This window comes from Mirounga angustirostris, unplaced genomic scaffold, assembly GCF_029215605.1.
Source record: "Mirounga angustirostris isolate CCGP_5_RB_7025 unplaced genomic scaffold, mMirAng1.0.hap1 SCAF_5, whole genome shotgun sequence".
Classification (NCBI taxonomy): domain Eukaryota; kingdom Metazoa; phylum Chordata; class Mammalia; order Carnivora; family Phocidae; genus Mirounga; species Mirounga angustirostris.
The window spans coordinates 96891736-96917314 of record NW_026991713.1 but is presented as its reverse complement, the minus strand read 5'-3'; the positions used below and the strand labels follow the sequence as shown (position 1 = coordinate 96917314).

Genomic DNA, 25579 nt, shown 5'->3' with positions numbered 1-25579 from the left:
TTTAATACACTGGGCCTTAAGAAAAACAGAAAAAAGTGGAATGAAAACATTTTGGAAAGATGAACAAAGATTCAAAATCCCAACTTTATCCCAGAACAAAGTTGGAAATAGTATTCAGGAAGGTCCAAGATGTTAGGGGAAAAGACAGTGGCTCGATCATTCCTCCAACAACCATGTGGTGAGCACCTGTCGTGTGCCAGGGAGAGGCTAGGCCCTGCACCGAGCCCCAAGCACATACCCCAAGTCTGTAGCAGAGCCTTTGCCCTCCCATAAATTCCAGCACTACCAGGCCAAGTTTCCAGTCCCTTCTGGTCACTCCTCACCAGTGTCTCAGAAATGGCAAGGTATGCCAGACCACAGGTGAAATCAAGTTGCCCTATGGGAGAGACCCATAGAGGCCAGGACTTTCTCCTATTCTGATGCTCTGCCTTCGAAGTAACTTGCCTTCAGCACCCCCTGTAAAGCCAAGAGGCAGCAGTGCCCTGAGCCCTGAGAAGCGTCCCCTGTGGCTTGCCTCCCAGGTGATGTCCCCAGCCTGCTTTGGAATTACCGTCCACAGCTGTCTGAAGCCAAGATATGCACCCTGGTAGCTGCCCTTCCCCACGGGCCAGCAGGGGGAGGTTGGGAGAGGGCTCTAAGCTCTCATGCCTGTGTGGCTCAGAACCCCAAGCCAGTGTTGGATTCATCCCCTTCTTTATTCCTTACAGCCTCTGTTTCAACATGGGGAAGGAAGGCAGGCAGGATCTTACCGGAAGTTAATTCCTACTTCCCCGTGGCCCACACGATTTATTGCTTCAATCCTTCGTTAACAATGCATGAGTGACATACTTTCTAGTTTCCTGTGTCTGCTAGAAAATTTACCCCAGGCAGTGTTCCCCCTTGTTTGTACAGATGGCGGCAGCAGGATCTGATTCTGGCAGCTGTGGCCACAGCCCTTCCCCAGAAAATTTAAGTTCTCAAGTTCAAGTTCCCATAAGGCTCTATCAGTGTCAGGGTGTGGTGTTAAACACATCAACGTCTGAATACATGTTCCCTAATTGGGAGCAGAGCTTCAGAAAACTCAGAGCCCACCCTGAGGACTCCTTCTCACGTCCACAAAGGCCAGTTCCCAGAGGCAATCCGAGTGAGAGCCCGGGGTGCAGTGATGAGTGTCTTCCCTCCCAAATATGAAAGTCCCATCCGGAGACCTCGGCTGTGGCCCCAGGGTGTCTATGTCACACGAAGGGGTTAGGGCTCTGAGTAAAGAAGAAATTTGACTTCCAAAGGCACCTGTCCTTGGACTAGATGTGACCTCCAGGGGCAGTAAGAGTACCTCCTTCCTTAAGTGAGAAGAGGCTAAAAACCCCAGCCTCTTAAGAGGTGTTTTCTGGGGAAGCAATGTGGTCTGTTCTTAAAGAAAGAGAGGCAAATTCTAGAAATAAAACAAAACCAACACTCAACTTCTCAATCCACACAGCAGAGTTCTTCCCTGAGCAGGACCCTGAGAAGAGAGTGAGACCCTTCACTTCAAACACCAGGGGGTCTGTTTTACCAAATCTGGCAGTGCTCGGGGTCATCGGGGTTCAAGGTGATCTTCTTTCCCGGGGCCAAGCGACGACCAGCCACCTCACACACAGGACAATCTTCAGGGTCGATGCAAGTCTGCAAAAGCTCGTCCAGGATTTTCCCTGCATGACACATCCCTCGTTAGCAGGCAAAACTTCACCTTTCCCACAAGGAAGACTCGGTTTTAACTTAAGGGGCCCATCCCGGAAGCTGGTTCTTGCCTGCCTCCCCCAAGGGGCACCTCAGCACTTAGGGAGCAACTTTCCCTCTTTGGGCCTTGATTTATCCCTCTGCCACACCGGGCAGGGGTCTTCCTTCACCCTCCCTCACCGCACCCAAGCCTCAGGACAAATGAAATCTTCTCTCCAAGGGTCATTTCACACCAGCAAAGAATATAGCTGATGACTCCACGTCTGTGCTACCCCCTAGAGTTGCCAGGAGCCACAGGCAACGAGTTAAATTTAAATGTGAATTGACACTAAACAAAACTGAAAATTCAATTCCTCAGACACAGGAGGAACTTTTCCACTTCAGCAGAGCTTTCCCATCCTGGCAGAACCTTCTATCAGAAAGTGCTCTCGGTGATAAGCCCGTGAATAGGGGTGCCCCAGCACACTGCACAGGAGCTCAACCTGACAAAAGCCTGGCTGGCCTGGCCTGGATGAAAGGCCACCTGGAAGCAGGGCCAAAGGGGCAGGGATGGGGACAGGGCAGCGCTGGGCGAGGCCGAGGAGGAGCACGAGGGGGAAGCGCCCTTCCTGAGAGCCCAGCCCAGCCCGCCGGGGCAGGCGCCCTACCTGGAGGGCAGTGTGCATGGCAGCCTTCGACACACTGCACAGGGCATGCCAACGGCTCGGGGTGCTGGCACGTGGTGGGACAGGCAGGGGCACAGCTGTTATAGCGCCACTCGCACTCATGCCCATTCTCGTGGGGATTCCTCTCCTCGCAGCTCTGGGCTGTGTAGACAGAACACAATCGGTCTGTGCAACCCGAGAAGCCAGGACTGCACCCAAGTCCCCCAGAGAGGTGGTGGTGAGACCCACGGGGGTGATGGCCCCGGGGGAGGCGACGGTGATGGCGGGGAACTAAGCAGCATGGCAGTCACCAGTATTCGAGGCCGCCAGGGTTTTAAAGCACCTCACCGGGGGGCGCCTGGGTGGCTCATTCGGTCAGGCATCTGCCTTCAGGTCAGATCATGATCTCAGGGTCCTGGGATCGAGTCCTGGGTCGGGCTCCCTGTTCAGTGGGGAGTCGCTTCTCCCTCTCCCTCTCCTCTTTCCCCTGCTTGCACTCTCTCTCTCAAATAAATAAAATCTTCAAAAAGATAAATAAATAAAGCACCTAACCAGGAACCAAATGGTTCTGAATCAGTTTACCATATAAAAACAATCAGCTGGGGCGCCTGGGTAGCTCAGTCGGTTAAGCGACTGCCTTCGGCTCAGGTCATGATCCTGGCGTCCCGGGATCGAGTCCCGCATCGGGCTCCCTGCTCGGCAGGGAGTCTGCTTTGCCCTCCGACCCTATCCCCTCTCATGTGTTCTCTCTCATTCTCTCTCTCTTAAATAAATAAAATCTTTAAAAAAAAAAAAAAACAACTGCTCACACTCGAGGAAGAAAGACTCTATAGAAAAGTATGTGTTGCTCATTCACACTGGCAAATATAATAGCATCTAATTAAAGATACTGAATTTAATCACTATATTGACTTCCCTCTTCTCTTCATCGCTGCTCCACCTTCCCCCTCTTCTGGAATTCTTCTACATATTGATGTCTTCAATCGCTGTCCCCCATCCCTCCTCACTCACATCAATGTCCTAACTCCCTTCAGGCCTCGGCCATCCAACCCCAGATGGGCGCTCTGTCTTCTCTCCCACAAAGGAGTCCTCCTGCACCCCCACTTTGAGGTTTTAAAGTCTGAGGGAGGCTACGTGCCACCACAAGGGACATGAGGACTCACGACACAGAGTGGCTGTCCTCCAGGCCACCGCCTTGCCGTGCTGGGCACACACATGGGCGTAGGCAGCAACAGCGTCACAGAAGCAGGCGCAGTCCCCGGGGGACTCACAGGAGCAAGAGTCGTAGATGCAAATGTCCAGGTAGGGCTCAGGGTCCACCTGCAAGGGAGCCTCGTGGTGACCTAGGCCTGGGCACTTAGCAACTCTGGCTCTCGGTGGGCGAGAACATTCTGGGGGTCAGGGTAGGGCAATGGGGCCCCGGGTGGAAGGAGACATGCTGGTCAGTGGCCCAAACAGGGAGTGGGTACAGAGGCGTAATTCCCAGCTTCTCATCTGGACTCCAATAAGAAAAGTTGAACACAGGAGTGCTGCTGGCCTTCCACAGAATGTAATATGCCTTAGAATTTTCCAGAACATTCTCTTCGATCCATCTTTCCACATACCTGCTCCACTAGCCAGCCATCCCCATAACCCACTCCCGGCCTCATGGCTGTTTGGGTGTTTCGACATAAAACAAACAGACATACAAGCTGGTCACCTTCCTCCCTTGCCTCATTCAGCAAAGCGAAGGAGGATGCACATTAGGACTGCTCACATTGCCTCGCTGAGGTGCTGTGGTGCTATTCCGCTAGACAGCTGGGCTGGCCTGGGCCCCCTGGACTCTGCCCCCAAGCCCACCCACCCCCCACCCACACTGAACCACAGTAACCATTTCCCACCTCCCCCGCCCCCACACACACAGCTGCCCACACGGGCCTTCTCCAAGGTAGTGGTGATAGGAATGAATCCAGACACTAAGTGGGTCATTGTGTCCAAGACATTCCAGCAATCCTGATTTCCCTGGCCGCCTGGCTCTCGGCGTTCCTCCAACTCAGATGCCCAGGGTTTCCACCTAACCGGGCACTTCTGTATACTCTCTGGAGCATCCTCAGGGACTACCAATCAGGGGATGGGAAGAGAAGGAGCGCTGAGGTACAGGAATTCAGCCAGTCGCTCCCACGTGTGGTGCCACGGGGCAGCATGTGTGTATGTGGCTGTGTCCATGTATATATGTAACTATGTACACGAACCCACACATACACCCACATACATCTGCACGTACAGAGAGAACGTGAGTTCAACTTTGGGGAACTGCTTGTCGCCATTTGAGATAAAGACCTGAAAAGAGGTCATAAAAGGAGGCCTCAAAATCCCTAGAGTCTAGGCCAGAGAAGAGTTTCTGTCAGACAAGAAGCCGGAGCTCAAGGGTTTTGTGAGGGCAGAGGGTGCTCAGGCCAGGCAGGAACAGGAAGATGAAATCCTGGCTTTTGTGTGGGAAACAAGATCATTTGGTGGAGGACAAGCCCTAAGACAGAGGCCAAAAGAGAAGCACTGGCAGGTGCCCAGAAGAGCTACACCTTGCGTGGGAGGAAAAATGATTCACCGGCATCGCCCTCCTCCTACACGGGCCACTATGCTTTCTGTTTCCCAGCCTGAAGCCAAGAAAGGGAGTAAAGAGCTGACGTGATGATATAGATCATTTCCAAGCCTCCAAGGTGGCATCCTCAGTGCAAAGCTCATGCTCCAAGTGCCCGAGCCACGGGGCCAACCCTCTGCACTCTTCTGCCTCCATTTACCCCCAAGCCCTCACCAGCCTGTTGCAGTCCTGGAAAATATCACTGGTGAGGATCCTGCAGGAGGAGTCCACCATCGTCTGCTTCATGATGTTGTTGTGGCAGACAGCAGGAGACGAGTCCAGGGGCACCTGAGGAGCAGGGCAAGAGGACACAGACGGACCTCCAGTCAGTCAACCCAGAAGGATCCAAGAGACCCTCCTGGCCAGCCCTGCCACCTGGCTGTTCATACCACCCCACACCCCACCCCACCCCTCCAGCCCCCATGAGATGGGTGGGGACGTTCCGGGCAGCAGGCCTCGTGGCTCTGGGCCACACGGAGAGCCCAGACATACTTTGCTGGTGCCGGCACACTGCGGGTTCACTTTCCAGGAATTCCCAAAGTCCACCGGGTCCTCTTCCACCTGGAGGCTGCTGCTGGTGAAGTCATTGTTCTGGATGCCATCAAAATTCCCACAAAGGCCACACACCCGCTCCTGACAGACAAGATGAGATCATGAGCATCATAAACCTCAGGGCAAACTCTCTGATTTGGGAAAAGGAGGGCTCCCTGGGGCAACAGGGGGGCAGGCTCATCAGAGAAGGGGCGGCCAGTGGAGGGATGAGGACAGAGACCCAGAAGCAGACCAGGGCAATCAGCAAAGCCAGGTCCCCACCGTGGTCTCTCCCAGGCTTCCTCACGCAGCCCATCTTAAAGCTAAACAAAGGTTATTCATGAAGACGGCAACCCGCCCACATCCCACAGTCCGTCAAGGGCGGAGGTGGAAATCAGGCAGCCTTGGCCCTGGTCGCTCCAGGATAAATCATCTCTCTCCCCAGTAATGCGCTGAGCAGAGAGAGGAGCTGCTTCAACATTATGTCAATGAGAGTGTCCAGGTCCAAAGAGGGAATGTTCTGGTCCTACTTTACTGCGGACAGGCGAGCCCATTATCTGAATGACCGCAGTCTGTCCAGAACAAGCTGGCCAGGATTCTGCCTATACTGAATGCCACCCGGGTCGACATCATATCTCATGTGTCTCCATGTTCACCTCTCATGCGTACAACATGCACGTGTGTGCAGCTACGGGTCCCGAACAAGTCATTACTGAATGAACAGAAACCGTCACATAAGGACTAGGTAAAGAACTAGAAATATCTGGACTGGAAAAGAAACAGTGCAATGCTCTTGAAACGTATTTAGAGCCCTGTCTTGGCACAGAGAGATGTGACTTGTTCTATTTCAGATTTGGTTTGGTACAAGGGTGAACTTATTGGGAAACACGTAAGAATGTTCTCACTGTTGAACAAAAGTCCTCATAGCCCCCAGAGTATGGCTCCTGTCCTTGTAAACTACCACTCATCCCAGCCCCTCCTCTCTAGCCACACTGGCCTCTTTGCTCAAACACTCCAAACACCATCCACAGGAGGGCCTTTGCTCATGTTATTCCACCTGCCTAAACTCTCTTGTCTGGATATTTATATGACTCACTCCCTCCCTTCCCTGAAGGCTCTGCTATGTCACCTTTGCAGACAGGTCTTATTGGACCAACCAAGCTAAAATAATAGCTCCACTAGAATATGATCTCCACCAGGGTTGTGGTGGGCAACACCATGCGCCCCCCCAAAGATGTCCACGTCCTAATCCACACAGGGCAAAAGGAACTTTGCAGATGTGATTAGGTTAAGGATCTCAGGATGGAGAGGTGGTCCTGAACAATGTAGGTAGGCTCGGGATAATCACAGGGTCTTACAAGGGGCAGAGGAGGCGTCAGAGTAAGGAGAGTGAGGTGACAGGAGCAGAGAGGGAGATTGGAAGAGGCTGTGCTGTTCGTTTTGAAGATGGAGGATGGGACCATGGGCCAAGGAATGTGGGCAGGCCCCAGAAGCTAGACCAGGCAAAGAAACCGGATTCTCCCCTAAAGCCTCCAGGAGAATGAAGCCCTGCCAACCAGCTTTATACTTTTGACCTCCAGAACCTTAAGATAATAAATTTATGTTGCTGTTTTAAGCCACTAAGTTTGTGGTAGTTTGTTATAGCAGCAACAGGAAACTAAGACAAGTTAAAACATATATATATATACACACCCATATATGTACATGTGGGTATGGATGTGTAGATACATATATAGATACATATATGTGTATATATAATAATATATATTATTCATAATAACAATATCTATATTATATATACACTATATGTGTGTGTGTGTGTATATATATATGTATATATGGTTTTTTTCCCTACTTTATCCACAGTGCCCAGAACAGTGCTTGACACATACTAGAACTTAGTAAGGATTTGGTGAATAAACGACTGCGTGAATTGTTAATGCTTTCCAGAAAGAGAATGGGTGGCCACAAGAAGTAAGGGCCATGTAGCCTCACCTCAGCGCAGCTGAGATGACCGGTGCTGTCAGATATGCCCCTGAGACTAAATCAGCCACCAGAGTAGACAGAGCACTTGTCCCACACTCATCAGTTAGAAAAACAAAGTCCCAACACGCTGTCAGAACCTGGCCACAAATACCATCACTTTCACAAAAGCAGGGTATCAGCAGTTCTGCAAATAGCTCTCAAACCGGGCTGGTCGATGGCTCGATGGCAAGGCCACACCCCAAAATATTTCGCAGGGTTATCATAATAGTGTACGTGATCAGTTTGCCTCTTCAGGTTAAGAAACCTTAAGAAAAGCTGTTGCCTGATCTTTCGTTTCCTTCTTTTGTGGATATAAACTGCATGTCTAGCAAGGCTAGTCAAGGAACTGTTTGCTGGGTTGGGGGGGTGGGGGGACACCCACCATCTTTCCTACATGAGGCTAACTCAGGAAAACAGCCAAAGCTGACTCCAGGGACCTGGAATCCATGGTCATACTTGTGTCAGGAGGGAGACCGGGCTGGAGGACCACCCACGCTCACCTGCAACAGTGGGCAGGCCAGTGGGCTGAGGAAGGTGCAAACAGTAAGTCACAGACAAGATGAAGAGGAAACAGAAAATCCCCTGACCTGGTATGTCCGCTTCAGGCTCACGGAGATGCTCAGGCGGTGGTCCCAGACCACAGAGAGTGCCTTGCCCAGCAGCAGGATGACATACTGACCCGACTCCACCACCTCAAAGTGGGTCTCGTCCTTCATGGGCTTCTTCACATTCACCTGAAGGATGACAAAGCATGAGAACAGGGAGAGTGGAGGGCAGGCAGGAGTAACTGACTCCTTCCTCTACCCCGCACCCCTGCCTGCCACCACAGCCCTCCGGAACCACAGGCCGTTTGCCCCACCCGGTCAGAGCATGTCCCTTCCAGGCCAGCACCCTGCCTGGATGTTTCTGGGTCCATTTTGCCTATCACTGGCCAAGAATCCTATGACTAGCGGATGACAGCAGAGGTGGCAGCAAAATCATAATTAGGAGATTGGCCATCTCTGTACCAAAAAATGATTTTTGATACTTGATCATTAAATGCATGTGGTCCCCTAAATTGGTTTTAACATGAATATGATTTGAAGCATCTCTAGGCAATTCATGTAAAAATCTATCCGTTTATATAAATGAGCACTAGACTCTTCCCTTTCCTTCCCCCTTTCCCGCTCCCCAGAGTCCCTGTCACCAGAAGTCACTGCTGACAGAACAGGGAGACCATGGCAGAAATCACAGATTTCAGCTTCCAGAAGGACTCTGACCTGAGCCCTTGACTTAGCACAACTGTCGCCAATGCTGAATACTTAGAGCCCATTTCAGCATGTTTGGCTGACTAATTTGTAAAATTGAAGTCATTGCTAAGGGCCTGTCACCCCTTTGCAAGGGTTCTCTCCTTAGTGACATACCACATGCAGAGCTAATCTTAAGTGTGCATCTCCTATTCGATATCACCACGGTCATCCATCCTTTGAAAGAGTCGACACTGCTGACCCACAGTCAATAATGGGGAATTCTCCCCCCAATCCCCTGAGATCAGTGGTGCATATTTGCAAGAAGGCAGGGATGAGACCGTGGAACAAAATGAAGATACCAGGAGAGGTCTGAGCCCAGAGCCTGGCACTCCCTGGCACTCCACATGCAGATTCTGGGGTCCCACCCAGACCTATGAGTCAGAATCTCAGGGTGGACTCCAGGGTCAGTATCTTAAGATGCTAGGTGATTCTTGGGGCGCCTGGGTGGCTCAGTTGGTTAAGCGACTGCCTTTGGCTCAGGTCATGATCCTGGAGTCCTGGGATCGAGTCCCACATCAGGGTCCCAGCTCAGCGGGGAGCCTGCTTCTCCCTCTGACCTTCTCCCCTCTCATGCTGTTTCTCTCTCGCGCATTCTCTAATACATAAATAACTAAGATGCTAGGTGGTTCTTCTGTGCCCTTCTGAGAACCACTTCATAAACTCTTAGTACACAAGGACTGAATCTCTTTACTTCCCTTTGAGCTCCCTTAAAAATATTTTATCTGAAAAGAACTGGAAAACATAAGGTAAAAATCCCCCAAAACACCATTACTTCCCAAAATAAATGTTTATGTGTGTTACATATAATGTATACGTATATATTTGTGTATATGTCATTTATGTGTATATATATGATGTGTATATTTGTATATATATTATATATGTACAAATTACATGTGCACATGTATGTGTGTATATGTACATGTGTATATATGATATACATGTATGTGATAGATGTATAGATATGTAGATATGATAGATATGTATGTGTATATGTGATCTATGTTTATATTATATATATGTGTATATGGTGTATGATATATGTATACATGCTACTTATATATTATATATGTATGTGTATACATATGTATGTATATATTACATGTGTACGTGTATATGTGTATACACGTATGTGATATATGTATGTCACGTGTATGTTAAATACGCACATATGTGTATGAATGTGTGTATATTGTATATGTATGTGCATGTGTGGATATGATATATATGTATTATGTGTATGGTACATACACATGTGTGTATATGTACACGTGTATGTATGATATGTGTATATCGTGTGTATACATGGGTGCATGTGTGTATATTGGTATGTGTATATATAATATTTGTGTATGTTTATATCTATATATTTAATATATAGATACCTATATGAAAGGGAAAGGCCTCCTGCCCTCCAATCCCCACTCCACCCTCCAGAGGTAAGCACTATTCTTTGGCAGATATAGTTACACGTTCTTTTCCACACACATCTCCGCACTTCATTTTATTAAAATGGGACTGCATTATCCATAGTCATCTGCAACTTGTTCTTCTCATAGATTATGTCAAGGTCACATGATACAGCTCTACCTCACGCTCTTTAATGGCTGTACAATATCCCATCACACAAGTTCTAAACAATGCTTGATACCTGCTCTTAATCAGCTGACAGAAGAACAAAGGGGGTATGAGGGTGGAGGGGATAAGGCTGGCACTCACCTCCCCATCAAACAGTTCAATCTCTCCTCCTTCCACCAGGATGGTGACCCGCTTCTTGCATTTCACTGAAGGGTAGCTGCACCCTTCGTTCCCCACCAGGATCCGGAAGGTCCCAGAATTACTGTCACAGTAATCCTGGAGAAAGGGGGTGCCAGGAGAGAAATATTATCTCTGCTACCTCTCCCCAGATCAGAAGATGGATATCTCATCATCTCAGACCATTGAAGGATACGTGTTAAAGGATGTTACCATTCCATGCACATGTGTGTGTGCGTGTGCGTGCATGTGTGACAGGGACAGAGAGAATGAAATTGAGAGAAAGGGAAAGAGAACGAGATGGGGGTGGGGAGAGAACGGACAGGTTTATCATCTTCAGCCATTACATATGAACCAGAATGCAAGCACGAGGAAGAGAAGGAGGGAGAGAGGGAGAGAGGGAAATGGCCTGTGGTATGCTTTGCTGAACATATCAGCCTAAAGGCCCCTACCTAGAACCTGTTAGTCCTTAGTCTTACCCAGCTAACTAGGACAGTTTGACCACATTGGCACTTTGTGGCTCTCAATTCTGATTGAATCCCTCTGGACTGCTGGCCCAGAAATGTAACCAAAGGTCATTTGACACAGCTCCATGGTGCTGAGCTACCACCTCTGGTTGGGAATAGAGGATGAAGAAGTGCTGGTCCCTTGCTGGTCAGTTGCATAGAAGATTAAGGAAGGAGGGACACATTTCTAGCAAATATCTCCCCATGGTGACTATTGCTGTGGTATGACAGGAGAAAAAAAAGACACTCAGGAAAAGGTGTGAGCCTTGGTTCTGCCACTTATTAGATACATTGAGCAAGTCACTTACCTCTTTCACACCCCCCACACACACACATAAACATGCACACACATAATCTGTCCCTCTAAAAGACAGAATCAGCCAATACTGGGATTAAGTTAAATGGGTCTGTGTTGAGTTAATGGGATTGTGGAGGGTAAATGAGGGAACAAAGATACAGATGCTTTATACATGGTTCTTGTCATCAGCTGAGATTTGGCTAAAAAAGAGTCAAGTCAGGGCGCCTGGGTGGCTCAGTCGTTAAGCATCCACCTTCAGCTCAGGTCATGATCCCAGGGTCCTGGGATCGAGCCCCACATCGGGCTCCCTGCTGAGCGGGAAACCTGCTTCTCCCTCTCCCACTCCCCCTGCTTGTGTTCCTGCTCTCGCTCTCTCTCTCTCTCTGTCAAATAAATAAATAAAATCTTTAAAAAAAAAAAAGAGTCAAGTCTTGATAAGGAAGAAGGGAGAAAAGGGAGGATCCAGGACAAAGTATCAGAAGGGACAAAAGGACTAGCTATGAAGGAAAACAAGCAACCCACAAAGAAGCACAATTTGAAAGGGACTCTAAAACTGGCCCACTTGGGAAAGCTTTGTCTGGGCAGGGAAAAGCTGGGGAGCAGTAGATCTGGCCAGCTACTTCTCATGGCACTGAATTAGTCTAGTCATGTTTTCTGGATGCTCATATTTGAAATCAGCTGGGTGGTTGAGTTCTAGGGCTGGTGTACCTCATCTTTTGCTACCAAGGTTGGGAGGCAGATAATCAAAAGACGGGCTGCCATATATAATCTGCAGCAAAGTTCCAGAGCAGAATACATGCCAGGTTCATAAGTGTCAGTAAAACCATCTCATGATGTACATGCCCTGTGTCCCCAATACACTGCATGCCTCTCTGGGGCCACGCTGGGGCATGGGAGATAGAGGCTCGGTTAGTTGGTGTTATTGCTCACTCCCAGCATGCTCTGCGCACAGCGCCTCAGTGCTGCTGCCCGTTCCGCCCCACTCCCAGCATGCTCTGTGCAAGCTGCTCGGCGCTACGGCTGGTTCCGCCCCACTCCCAGCATGCTCTGCGCACAGCTGCTCGGCGCTACTGCTGGTTCCACCCACTCCCAGCATGCTCTGCAGACATGCATGCTCTGCAGACATGCATGCTCTGCAGACATGCATGCCCTGCAGACATGCATGCTCTGCAGACATGCATGCTCAGGCACCCTCACTGCCTGACTCATGGGGCCCCACAGCTCTGTCTCTGGGGCTGAGGCTCCTAGGGGTTTGTGGTCCTCCCTTTAGACCACGCCAAGCTCCTACCGCTCCTCCCGAGAATGGAGACAGAGAGACCACATTTGTTTAAAGCTTCACAGTCAAGTTGTCTCATCCCTCATGAGAAAAGCACTCATACCTCCTTGCTTACTCACTTTGGTGTCAATCAGCAAGAGGAGCTTACAGGAGTCCACACGGTGGAGAGAGGGAGGTAGAGGGGCCGGTGCCCTCACTCACCAGCTAGGATTTCCTGGGCAATATGACTTTTCTGTACCCCGCCCCCCTTCTGAACTGCACTAGGTTGGAAATGGAAATGGCGGACAATAGGATCATAGGGCAGGAAGCCGACTCCAGAGATTATTCCAACTGTCCTGTCCTGGGCCGCTCACCAGGGCACTAGCAGTGAGGGTGAGGGGGCTCAGTCTAACCTGGGCTCCCCTTCCCACTGTGCGTCCTGACAGGCTGTGTCTGCCAAAAGGAACTGATGCGTTTTTCTAACTCCATGTGGGTGCTAACTTGGGCTGGTGGTTGCCTTGCCCCCACACCCATCCCAGTCAACAAAGGAGCTTCTGCCCTGTCCTCGCTAGTCTCCAGGTCAGCTGAAGGAAAATGGACAATTGCTCTGAGTTTCAGGCCCCTCTTTTATGGGCTGGAAAATTGCTGCAGTAGAAATCAGCCCCAGGACTCTTTCTACAGACAGAACAGCAGAATCTGACCCAGAAACCCCCAAAGGGCAGTCAGCAGCTCCTGGCCCCTCCGGGAGACAGACAGCACCCCCGCCCTCCCTCACTCTCACCTGCACCAGGACGTACTGGCACTCCCCGGGGAACAGGTATTTGAGCCCGTCGAAGGTGAGGTAGTGCGCCATGCCGATGGCCGAGCACGTGGCGTCACACACGTGGTCCGTGCAGTTCCACTTCCGGTCCCGACAGACGCTAGGAACAGTAATGGCCAGGATGACCAGCTGGGTACTGTGGTGTGGGGGGCTCTTCGGGGCATTGGGGAACGAGAGACAATGAAGGAACAGATTGCTGTGGGGTGCCACCCAACCCTCCAGGAAGCCTCTAGAAGTGAAGGACCTGCGGGGTGTGGATGTGGGAAGGCAGTCTGCAGTCATAAACGGTCACATTTTTAGAGCACAAGGCCAAGGAGGAGAGAGGGAAGCCATGCTGCTCTCCTGTTACAAGGGGAAAAGTGAAGCAAAGAAGCAAACAGGTCCCCCAAGGGGATCGGGCAGCCAGGGGAAGAAGCCCAGATGCTCTGAGGACCCCCTGCTATGAATTTGCTTGAAGTTCAGCCTCCCTGGAAGTTGCTGAGAATGGCCATGGCCATGGGATCTCTACAGAACAGAGACACTGAGGTTGAGAGCCCTCTGAGGTGAACGGGGAGAACTAGACACAACAGAAGGAAAGTTCTGAGCTGGGAAAACAGTGATCAACCATCAACTTCTGCCAGGAGAGGTTTTGTGTGTACATAGCTCTGTTTAAATCTAGTTATTTGCTCACTGCCACAGCGCACATCCCCCACTACCCTGTAACCAGAGCTGACATCAGGAAGCCCATTCTGTGCATCAGAGGTGGTAAGCTCAGACCTCAGGCCCGAGAGACAGCTAAGCCCCTTCCAGGTGCTAGCCCTTCCCGCCTCTGTCCACGTGGGCCTTCCCCTGAAGCTGCGCACAGCCCAGAAGTCATGGCATGATGAGTGAGCCAGTGAAGGGTGGCCAGAGAGAAGAAGAAAACCAGCCTCCCTCAGAAGGTCTTTTTTGAACCATGCCATTACAAGGACAGTTGCAGTATGCTTAGAGGACAGTATGAGTCCAGAGAGGGACCTTCAAAACCCCATGCCTTTTGGCAGCTTGTTCACACATGCAATGACCCATATGGGCCAAGGTCCTTCTTGGAAACACTACTCTCCGGGAGAGTGTCTATGCAGGGTCAGCACAGGAGAGGACACAGATTCTCCTCCACTTTACAGATAGAGAAACAGTGGCACAGAGAAAAGGAAAAAGAATAACCATGTTCCCCCAGGGTGCTGGAGGCAAGTGCCAGAGGCCCTGTGGCTGTGTCGGTTCCCGCGTCCCCACTCCCGCTCACCCCACCCCAATGGCTCGGTCCCCAGGCAAGCCTCTCCCAGGGGCTCACCAAGTGTTGCAGTCAATTTTCACGGTTTCTCCTGGGGCATACTCTCTGCCTTGGTGGAAGCAGGGACACCTTTCCAGCGCCACACACTTGTTCTCATGTCGGACCTAAGGGAAAGGAAGCCAAATGCCTTGGGGGCCATAGTGAGTGATCTAAAGCCCTGCTAGGAAGACAGCCTCGGCCACAGGCCAGGCCAGGGAACCCACGCTCAGGCTGGGGCTCGGCAAACATGTGCATCCATCCACACGGACCTCCCCCCACCCTGTCGCCGCTCAGCTGGAGACACTCCGACCACCCTCTGCCCTCATACCCTGCTGGGACCATGGTGGAGACTGGTAATCTGTGGCCAAAGCCCCTGGAATGTGCATAGCTTAGACGCAGTAATTCCACGCAGAGGATTTCTCCAAAGGAAATAGACTTAGGGACAAAGGTTAACGTAGAATCATTTATCATTGCAAAAAATGGAAACAACCAAGTGTTTGACAATAGGAAAATGATGAACTCCATTAAGGAATCACCAGGTAACGGTGTGCTCTGGAGCTATTGGAAAGGCCCTTTGGAAGACTCTTAAACGCTGTGAAAGATACTGACGCTGTTCATTTTTCAAACAGGAAAAACTGTACATACATATGATCCCAATTATAAAACTACATATGTATATATATGAAAACTATACACACACACACATATATATATGTATGTCAAAAAAAGACTAGAAGGAAATACAGAAGTTCCATCCAAATCCAAATCCAAGCGATAGAGGAATAGGGGAATTTTATTTTCTTCTTTGGTTTTTAAAGTTTTTTTTCCCAAATGTTCATCAATGAGCCTGTATTATGTTTACAACAGAAAAGATGGATGATATATTTAATAAAATTTAAATGCATTTAATATGCTGGGGGTGAAGGCTGCCTACTGGCCATAGACAGGGATGGACCAAAACCAGAGTCTGGGGGCTTGTTCAAGCCTGCAAGCCCGCTCCTCACCCAGTCCCCCGAGATTCTGACACCCTCCATGGGGGTATGCTCTGCTTCCCTGCCCTCCACCCACAAAGAAAGCACTATGTGAGCATGTTATACTCTTCAGGTCTGTAGGCCCCAGGGGGACAAAAGAAGTAAGACCCACTGGCCCCGATGGGCTCCGGAAGAGCTGTCCAAACCCACTCTGACCCCAGTGTGTAGACATGCTTCTGTCCCAGCCCCAGGAGGCAGCCCTGGACATCTGCTCTGGCATGGCCTAATATAGGTGATTGAGAAGAACCCTGGGTCACCCTCAGGGGGAGGGACCATGACACTTTGGTGCCAGAGCTACCTAAGGGGTGAGAAGTTCCTGGTATGTCAGGATCCGTTTGCTCCCGTCACTACTCAGACAAGCCTGAGTTCCCAGGACTTGGAACCAGACAAAGTCCTGGGGACAGGGCAGTCTTGGCCTGAACAAAGGGCTTTTGTGTCAGGGACCAGAGGCTAAAGTAGTGTGTGTGTGTGTGTGTGTGTGTGTGTGTGTGTGTTTGGGGAAGGGATGGGAAGAATAGCCTCCATTGCTTAACCACCACCTTCACCCAACCCTAAGTCCTCAACACCTAAGTCAAGGGGGAGGGTTGGAGCACAGAGAATGAGGACGAGGCAGGTCTGCCATGTCCCATTCTCAGAAGACAATGAGCTTAGGCGCCCAGTAGGGAAGATGGCAGCTTGGGAGGCACAGGGAGGGGGTGACCAATGTCTTTCTATCACAGCCTTCATAAGCTGTCACAATTAGGGTTCATTCCCACATATCCATCCCTCTCCCCCAAGCTTCATCTGCTCTGACTTAAGTCCAGGGCCTGCCACCTAGTGGCTACTCTAAGAATGACCGATGCATCTGCTGGGGAAGCTCAGCGAGCTCTCCAACACCCACACCTACCACCGATGAACACCAGACAATAAGTCTCCTTATTGGAAACATTATGTGAGACAAAAGCACAGGGATGGATTCCAGGAGACAGAGCCCTGCTCGCCTCACCTCACCTCAGCTCAGCTCACCTCAGCTCACCTCAGCAGAACAGGAGCTACCCCTTCTCCTTCGAGCAGGCTGAGTGGAGGCTCCCACACCTCTTGGTCTGCATGCTGGCTGTTTTTACCTCTCTCCAGGATATTCAGCCCGTTGACAAAAAGTCCTGCACACCCATGGCTCAGGTGGCCCTCCCCCAGCCCAGGGGTGAGTCCCAGCCCCACTCCAGTGGACATAAACTTCAATCCCAGCCTGGTCATGACATAATGCCACCACTGAGCAGCTCCCATTTCCTCCTCCTGCGCTCTCACTGACAAACCACATGGCTCCTCTCTGCCCTGACTCACTGATGGATTACAGTATTAAAATAGGACCTTGGTACTGGAGGAGGACTGCTATAGACAACAGGGGTGTGGAGTTAGTTCCACAAGTGACAGCTAGAGAGGGGACAAAGCATAACCTTAAAAGGAAAGAAGAGGGTTTCCAGGCCTCACCTCAGTCCTGCCTCCGACTTGGGAGAGAAGATCAAATAACACCAGCCCAGCCAAAAACACCCAGAGAGCCCTAAAGCATTAAAAAAAAAATCCCTGGAGATAGAAAAATAAAAGCACAACACAGGGGATGAACAGGATCTAGATGAGGACTGGGCGGACACGTAGGGTAAGCCAGGATAGCAGTCCCCAACTGGGAAACGTCGCTTGAACATCATGTTCAAAATGAAGAGAACCATCTCTGCCTAGTGTTTGTTCCTTTGGGACACCAGAAGAATAAGATAAAGTTAACAAATGCCCTTCCAAGACTTTGGAAGAAAATAGGCAGAAATCGCTGTCACTATTCATCAACCTGGGACATCCTGAGGAAGAATGGTTCATGCCAAGAACATGGTACTAGGTCTTGGACAGCTTCAAGAAAAATTATGAAGTAGAAAAAAATTGGTTTTGTTACTCTTCTGTGAAAAGGCCCCATCTCCGCCCCCCACCAGCCCCCTTGCATGAACACCATACTGACCCATTCTCCAAAATCTTTTTTGCCTTCCAACTATCCTTTGTTTGTTCTCCCTATCCCATCAATACTTCCAGCTCAACGCAGCTGATTTCAACTAAATGTTTGTTAAGGAGGAAAGAATCTGATTCAATAATTCATACTAAGGGGTGAATGACTTCCTATGAGGATTTATAAGTCTGTAAGCTTTCTAAAACTCTTGTTAACCAAAATGAATTTATGCTCATTATATGTCAGTAAATCTGATTAGGTGACCAATCATATAAGGAGTCAGAGATATTTTTGAGACAGAAAGGCTTTTGGGCCTTTTAAAATTACATCTCATAGGATTTACAGTGCCCACATGTGAGGCCCACCCTGGATGGGCCCCAGAGCCCCAAACTCCCCATTTCAAAAAAGCAATGCCAAAGTCTTTTTACTCTTCATATTGGGTCAGTGAGAAAACCAGGCATCAAAGGACCAGAGAGATGAACATGTTTCCCAGCTGCCAAGGGCTTCCTCGTAGCAGCTGAACTAGGTACCAGCTAGGAAAGTGTCATTACTAGATTTCAGAGGGTAAGTGAGCATCCCCCAAACAGGGGTGCCACACTTTCCAAGACCACCTCACTGGAGGGAGGGAGGCAAATAGGGCTAAAGGAGCCCAGTCGGACTCAGAAACCAGGATTTCCACTATAGAACTACGTAGCCTTGGTTCTGGTGGTTCTGGTTCCTGTCTTTCCTCAGACTCCCGTGTGATAGAAAGGGCAGAAATCATGAGTCCTTAGGGCTTCTCACTTCCCCACTGGATACTGTTCCTGAAGAGAATTAACAGGGTGGCTGGAATGAGTGAGCTGGACACTGGGTTGTGCTTTGCTGTCACCTCGTGGTGAAAGTGGGTAATAGTCTAACAAAGGCAAATTCACTCAATTTTTGAACTAAAGAAAAAGATAGAAATTTTTCTTTTTTTTTTTTTTTTTTTTTTTTTAAGATTTTATTTATTTATTTGAGAGAGAGAGAATGAGAGAGAGCACATGAGAGGGGGGAGGGTCAGAGGGAGAAGCAGACTCCCCGCCGAGCAGGGAGCCCGATGCGGGACTCGATCCCGGGACTCCGGGATCATGACCTGAGCCGAAGGCAGTCGCTTAACCAACTGAGCCACCCAGGCACCCGATAGAAATTTTTCTAATGCAACCCCCTTATTTGTTTGATCTTATGGGCCTCCGAATGTGGACACTGAGGTCTTAAAATTGCTCCCAGTGTGTGCTGATTTCCTATAGCATCTCTCCATTCATAATATGATTCATAGTTTTTCTCCCCAAGCTTCTAACAGCGGTCATCAAAGTACCACTTATTAAGCAACTTCCATGGCCCCGCCACTGTCACCGCCAGTCCTCCCAACTACCCTCCTAACCCAGTTTTACAGGTGAGAAAAATCAGACTCAAAGATTTTAAATGACTTGCCATTCTGTTAAGTAAAAGTCAGGAGCCAGGATTCACACATGGAAGGACGGGACTTCAAGTCAGTGCCTTTTCCACGCAGCCTCTCCACCAACAGTTTATCAGGGAGGGCGGCACTGGCCACATATCAAAGGCATCCCTCTGACTTTGTTCCATGCAAAGAGACCTCTGCACCAGCGGAAGGAGCAGATGAAGTGGCCGGGAAACCCCATCTCTAAGCAGGTGCCAAGCCTGGCACAAACTGCAAAGAGGAGGGACCCCCAATCCATTCCCAACATTTTCAGACAGTTGCTGCTGGCCTTACAGTAGATGCTGAGTGATGCCTTGTACAGGGAGAGGTGGTCTTCAACCGAGAGCAGCACTGCTCAAAGCGTGGTCCCCGGCCAGTGCCGGTCTGTGATGATGTGAGTACGTAAAAGGAGTAGGTGCTGGGACAATCATATGGCAATTGGCCTGAGTAATACATCACGTCTGAATCTAATAAAAATGGGGGGGGGCTCATATTTTGTATGTCCTTGCTTTTTGTTTCCTTTTTTTCTGATCATTTGTTTCTATTGTATTTACAAAAGCATTGGTCCACGACAGATCGAAAATGTAAGAAAACAGGCCCTTCACGGATCTCTCCTGTGGACAGGAGGTCGGCAAAGCCTCTGAGACTGAGCCTTGGTTATTTACGGAAAGAATTAAAGCTATCCCTATGATTCTGTAAGCACTTTCACCTACAATCCCTTCGGGCCCGCAGCCAACGCGTGATGAAGACAGAACGAGAATTATGTGCCCATGTCACAGATAAGGCAACTGAGGCTCAGAAAAAGAACGAACGCTCACCCAAGGGTGAGTGAAGCCTGAACAGAGAGCTCGGCCCCCTACCCTGTTCCTACTCAAGTGCTCTTTCTGCTCCCCTAGATCTGGCCCCTGCTCAAGTGCACAGAATGAAGAACCCCGACCTCTTCCCCCAAACCCTCGGTCCCGTGCCACATCCTCACACCTCTCCCTGGGGACAGGCCGCACAGAGAAACACCCCTGGGTAGGATGTCTACACCGCGGGCCCAAACAGCTCCTTTGTCTTTGCATTGCGGCCAGGAATACGCGTCTGGTGCAGTAGGCTGCACGCTGCGCACCTCAGAAATCACGGACTTCTCTGCTCTGCTGAATCTGGCCTCAACGATTCGCACCTCCATCGGCATCCTAATGAACCAGTTGTGAAAAGAACCCAAGCTCTTACACTCTGACCCTTTGAGCTTAGAATCCCCTGCGGTTGAGGTTAGAGTCATCTTGTCGTATGACAGATACCTAAAGACTGTCCTCAGAGGGCGCGCCAGGCGCTTTGGGAATGCCAGGGAGCTCCTGATGGTGTGCCCACATCCTATGCGTGAGGTCTCACTCTCCACTGGGGATTTGGGACCGTGATGCAGCTGTTGTGGTTATTATCTAAGATGATCTGTTCTGTTTACTTCATTGGGGAAAAAAAAAAAAAAGGTTTATCTAAGAGTCTCTGATGCTGACATAATCCCCTGAGTGATGCCCCTTTTCTTGCCAGAGGCTTCTCTGATGTCTGGAGAATTTCTCCTCCGGGTACAGTGAAGGGACAGTCAAATAAGAGCCCCTCGGGGTAAAAAGAGCAATACAGAAGCTTCCTCTCCCCCATCCTATTTCTTGCCCCTAGCCAGCCCTGAGTCTGTCCTCCTCAGTTAGCCTCCTTGAATGGCCCCCTCCTGCTAAGGCACCAAACAAGACCTTCCAGGTGGGGGTGCTCCCAAGCCAATCTCTAGCTCCCCCATTAGAAAAGACAGTTCAGAATTGTCAGAGACTAAGGCAAAGGGGAAGACCCCAGGGAGAGTGAACAGCTAGTCTCTCTGTCTTGGAGGAGGGCTGGAGGGAAAGGAGATAAATCACGTGCCCTGCACACACCCCAACGCACAGCCTGCCTGAGGGCCGCCAGTGATGGGTCCCAGTTCCCTCTGCAGGATATTGGCAGCTCCCATGGCCCAGGACCCTGCCCCTCAAGCCAAGGCCTGGGCATCACTCACGCCCTGTACAGTCATATAGGAGAGCCATCCTGCCCCCTCCCGTTTTGGCCTCTACAACTCCTGCCCCAGCCCCACACTACTCATTTTGGGTACTGGGGAATCAGACTCAAGGAAAGCAAGAAGACATGATGCTTTTGAAAGAGAAAAACCCAGAAGTTACAACCTTCAGGGTGACAAGAATAACCTGTGTATGCAGTCGACCCTCCCCCTCATCCACAGGGATACATTCCAACACCCCCAGTAGATGCTTAAAATCACAGAGAGGACCAAGCCCCATATATACTGTTTTTTTCCCTATACACCCATTCCTATGATAAAGTTTAATTTGTAAATCAAGCACGTAAGAGATTAACAGCAATAACTAAAAATAAAACAATTATAACACTATACCGTAAGAAAAGGTATATGGATGTGGTCTCTCTAAGTATCTTACTCTACCCACTCACCCTTCTTCTGGTGATGATGTGAGAGGATAAAATGCCTTCGTGATGAGGCGAAGTGAGAGGAATGGTGCAGACACTGGGACAAAGCGTTAGGCTACTTCAGGCACCTGCTTCTGGACCCTCGTTGACGGTGGGTAGCTTTCACTGCAGGCAGGGGGACGACCGTAATACATGTGTACAAAACTGGCCCACATGCAGGCTTGGGAGGGAGGTAAGGAGCCTGGGCCCCGTGCCAGCAGCCATCTAGAACCAGGTGGTAGAAACGCAGCATGCCTTGGACGATGCAAGGCATCCCGGGAACTGCTAGCCACAGGTTGTGTGTTAAGAGCTGGCCAGGACCTCGTGACTCACTTCACAGATGAGGAAAACCAGACTTGATGAGGGGAAGAGACTGGGGCTGGTCCTTGCTGGTGAAGTGGCAGCAACATCAACATCTTCTCTTGCAATAGAAAGTTCTACGCATATATGCAAATAATATGCAAATATATGTGTGCTGTCTCCTCTTCATAGGGGGAATGCAGCAGCCCTTGGGAAAATTCCAAGGGAAATACCTGTTTTCACGCATAAGTATTTTCTGGAAATACTCGCTGTGCTTCCTGCGGCACCTCTATGCACAAAGTTCCAGTGTTTTTGTCGGATTTCATCAGGATGGACTCCAGACACTTTCCCACCATCTCTCTTCCCGGCTGTGGTGGCTGAGTCAGCCACAGAAGACTGGAAGAAGTCCCCCACCCCTGCCCCCATCACCACCTTTGCCCCATTACCATTCTTGCTCAGCTCCTGTTTCTTCCTCTCTCTGCTCCCAAGCCACCTCCCCCCTGCTTAGCCCGCAGGGAAATGCAAGGCTGCCCACCCTCTGTGGCTCCAGTGGCTTACCATCCCCGGGGGGCAGAGGCAGCCGGAGACACAGCCTGTGCTCATGCACTGCAGGTCATAGTTCTGGCAAGTTTTGGCACACTCGAGCCCTTCAGCTCTCGGGTTATCAGTGGGGCACACCAACTTGACCATGGGGGGCCGGCAGGACAGGCTCCTTTTGCCTTGGAGGTAGAATAAAGTAGAAGAGTCAATGCATCTCCCGTCCACACTGTCCTTGGTCCCCGCCCCCCACCACCAGAGCAGCCACTCACTTCCAGAGACCCAGCCGCCCACTCCCTGGAATCAGGTGCTCCAGAAGGCTTTGCCCTGAGCCAGGATCCCCCGGTGAGACTGGATGGCCGCCTCATCTACTCATCTGAGCCCCTGACCTTTGCCTACGTTGAAGGCATCCCTCCTGCCCTCTGCATCCCCATGTCAGCCCACTCCTCATTCCCCTTGAACCTACCGCAGCAAGTTGCATTAAATCAGGATGTACTGTGGAAATGTCCAGACCTAGGCTTTAAAGGACCTGTGTTTGGGTGCTAAAAAGGAACTTTTGTGGGCCCCAGCTGGACCGTTCATAAAATGGTCACAACTAATTTAGCCACAAAATCTTTAATGGGGACTTTGCTTCCATGTCATCCTCTGCCCAGCCACTGGCCACTCCATTTCTTCTGTTTAAATTTGCTACACTCTGTCTCTACACTCCTCCCTGCCCTCTCCGCTTTGTCATCCTCCATCTGATCACCTCTAATGCTACCTTCTGATGTACTATCTATTTTTTTTAAAGATTTTATTTATTTATTTGACAGAGAAAGAGAGAAAGAGTTCACAACCAGGGGGAGAGACAGAGGAAGAGGGAGAAGCAGACTTCCCACTGAGCAGGGAGCCCCATGTGGGGTCCGATCCCAGGACCCTGGGATCATGACCCGAGCTGAAGGCAGACACTTAACTGACTGAGCCACCCAGGTGCCCCTCTAATGTACTATTTATTTTAATTATTTGTTGATTGCCCACCACCCCCACTAGAATACCAGAATATATGTTCCATGAAAGCAGGGGTTTTTTAGACTTTATTTATTAGAGAGAGAGAGACAGAGAGCACAAGCAGAAGGAGAGGCAGAGGCAGAGGGAGAAGCAGGCTCACTGAGCAGGGGGACGTGGGGCTCGATCTCAGGACTCCGAGACCATGACCTGAGCCGAAGGCAGACACTTAACCGACTGAGCCACCCAGGCACCCTGAAAGCAGGGGTTTTGTCTCCTTTGTACATGGATGTATCCTATTTCCTGACAGTTGGTGGATAACAATGACTGAATAAATGATGACAGGAGGATTGCTACAGCACTTTCCTTTCAAAAACCCAGATGCACCTCACAGCATTTACATCTGACTATACAGAGCACTTACTATCTCCTGTGGACAAGTTCCAGCCTTACTTTTAAACAGAAACTTTTGTTAGGAAGCTGAAACCCTAAAAGACTAAGTGGACCTTCCAAACTGCACAAAATTCTAGGAGCTTCCTGACATAAATAAATAAATAAATAAAGCATCTTCCAGGGACTATAGGCCAGAAAACAGCCAAGAGGGTGGTGACACAAGCAACCGTCGGAGAGGGGGACAGAAGGACTTAGTGACCCTCAGGTCCACTGTGGACTGAATGTCCTGCCCCCTCAAAATTCACATGTTGACCCTAAAGGTAGTGGTGATAGGAAGCCAGCCCTTTGGGAAGTGATGGGGGCCCTGAGGGTAGAGCCCTCACAGATGGGATTCATGCCCTAATGAAGAGAGCCCACCGAGCTGCCCAGCCCCTCTTGCCCTATGAGGACACAAGAAGTCTGCAACCCTCACCGGGACCCTGCTAGCACCTTGACCTTGGACTTCCAGCCTCCATAACTGTGAGAAGTGCATTTACAAGACAAATACAGAAATACAGAAATCTGTATTTCTCACACTTAAACCACCTAGTCTGCGGTATTTTGCTATGGCAGCCTGAAAGAAAGAGACAAGGTTGCAAGTTCTGATTTCAACTTCTGAGCCACCCACGTGCTTGGGATCTTGCCCCAGCTCAAGGCTGAGAGATACTCCCCAAGCAGTCACACGCGGCATTCTGACTTCTCTCCCAGGGCAAACTGGAGAACACACAGAGCACACACCTGGGTCACTTGGAAAGATGGGGTCTTGAGGGAAGAGAAAGGCAGAGAGAGGTGGTCAAGCTGGAGGTTGAAAATAGCCCATGTATCTGTCTAAAATCATTCCTCCTCCTCTACTGGGATAGTCTTTTCTAAGCAAGTCTCCATCTGGAAGCCAATTAATTCTCCCTGATCATAAACGTGAATATGGTCCCACCAGTGTCAGGCCAGCCCCTTCTCCCTTCTGTGCCTTGTCCTTAAACAGTGTAGCAACTATTAGGACCTTCAAACTGAGAACAAAGGGTCCAAGATCCCTGCATTCAAATCCATCTTAAAAGCTTTCTAAACAGGTGTCCTTGTCATTAAAGACCTAAATGTGAGACCTGAAACCATAAAAATTCTAGAAGAGAGCACAGGCAGTAATCTCTCTGACATCGGCTGTAGCAACTTTTTTCTAGTTAGGTCTCCTGAGGCAAGAGAAACAAAAGTTAAAATGACCTATTGGGATTACATCAAAATAAAAAGCTTCTGCACAGTGCAGGAAACAATCAACAAAACTAAAAGGCAACCTACTGGAATGGGAGAAGATATTTGCAAATGACATATCTGATGAAGGGTTAGTATCCAAAATATATAAAGAACTTACACAACTCAACACCCAAGAAACAAATAATCCAATTAAAATATGGGCAGAAGACATGAACAGACATTTCTCCAAAGAAGACATCCAGATAGCCAACACACACATCCAGATGGCTCAACATCACTCATCATCAGGGAAATGTAAATCAAAACTACAATGAGATATCACCTCACATCTGTCAGAATGGCTAAAATGAACAACACAAGAAACAACAAGTGTTGGTGAGGATGCAGAAAAAGGGGAACCCTCTTGCACTGTTGGTGGGAATGCAAACTGGTGCAGCCACTCTGGAAAACAGTGTGGAGGTTCTTCAAA

General features: G+C 49.7%; 1 protein-coding gene across 1 annotated transcript in view; it reads right to left on the bottom strand.

Moving 5' to 3' along the window:
• Positions 1-25579, bottom strand: part of VWF (von Willebrand factor) — a 141943-nt gene that overhangs the window by 54483 nt on the left and 61881 nt on the right. Inside the window, exons 18-27 of the mRNA XM_064591672.1 lie at positions 22513-22673; positions 14742-14845; positions 13397-13535; positions 10521-10655; positions 8100-8246; positions 5449-5589; positions 5131-5244; positions 3503-3659; positions 2343-2501; positions 1532-1667 (exon numbers count right to left, since the gene is read on the bottom strand). Coding sequence (XP_064447742.1) covers positions 1532-1667; positions 2343-2501; positions 3503-3659; positions 5131-5244; positions 5449-5589; positions 8100-8246; positions 10521-10655; positions 13397-13535; positions 14742-14845; positions 22513-22673 — 1393 coding nt within the window. The remainder of the gene's footprint in view (positions 1-1531; positions 1668-2342; positions 2502-3502; positions 3660-5130; positions 5245-5448; positions 5590-8099; positions 8247-10520; positions 10656-13396; positions 13536-14741; positions 14846-22512; positions 22674-25579) is intronic.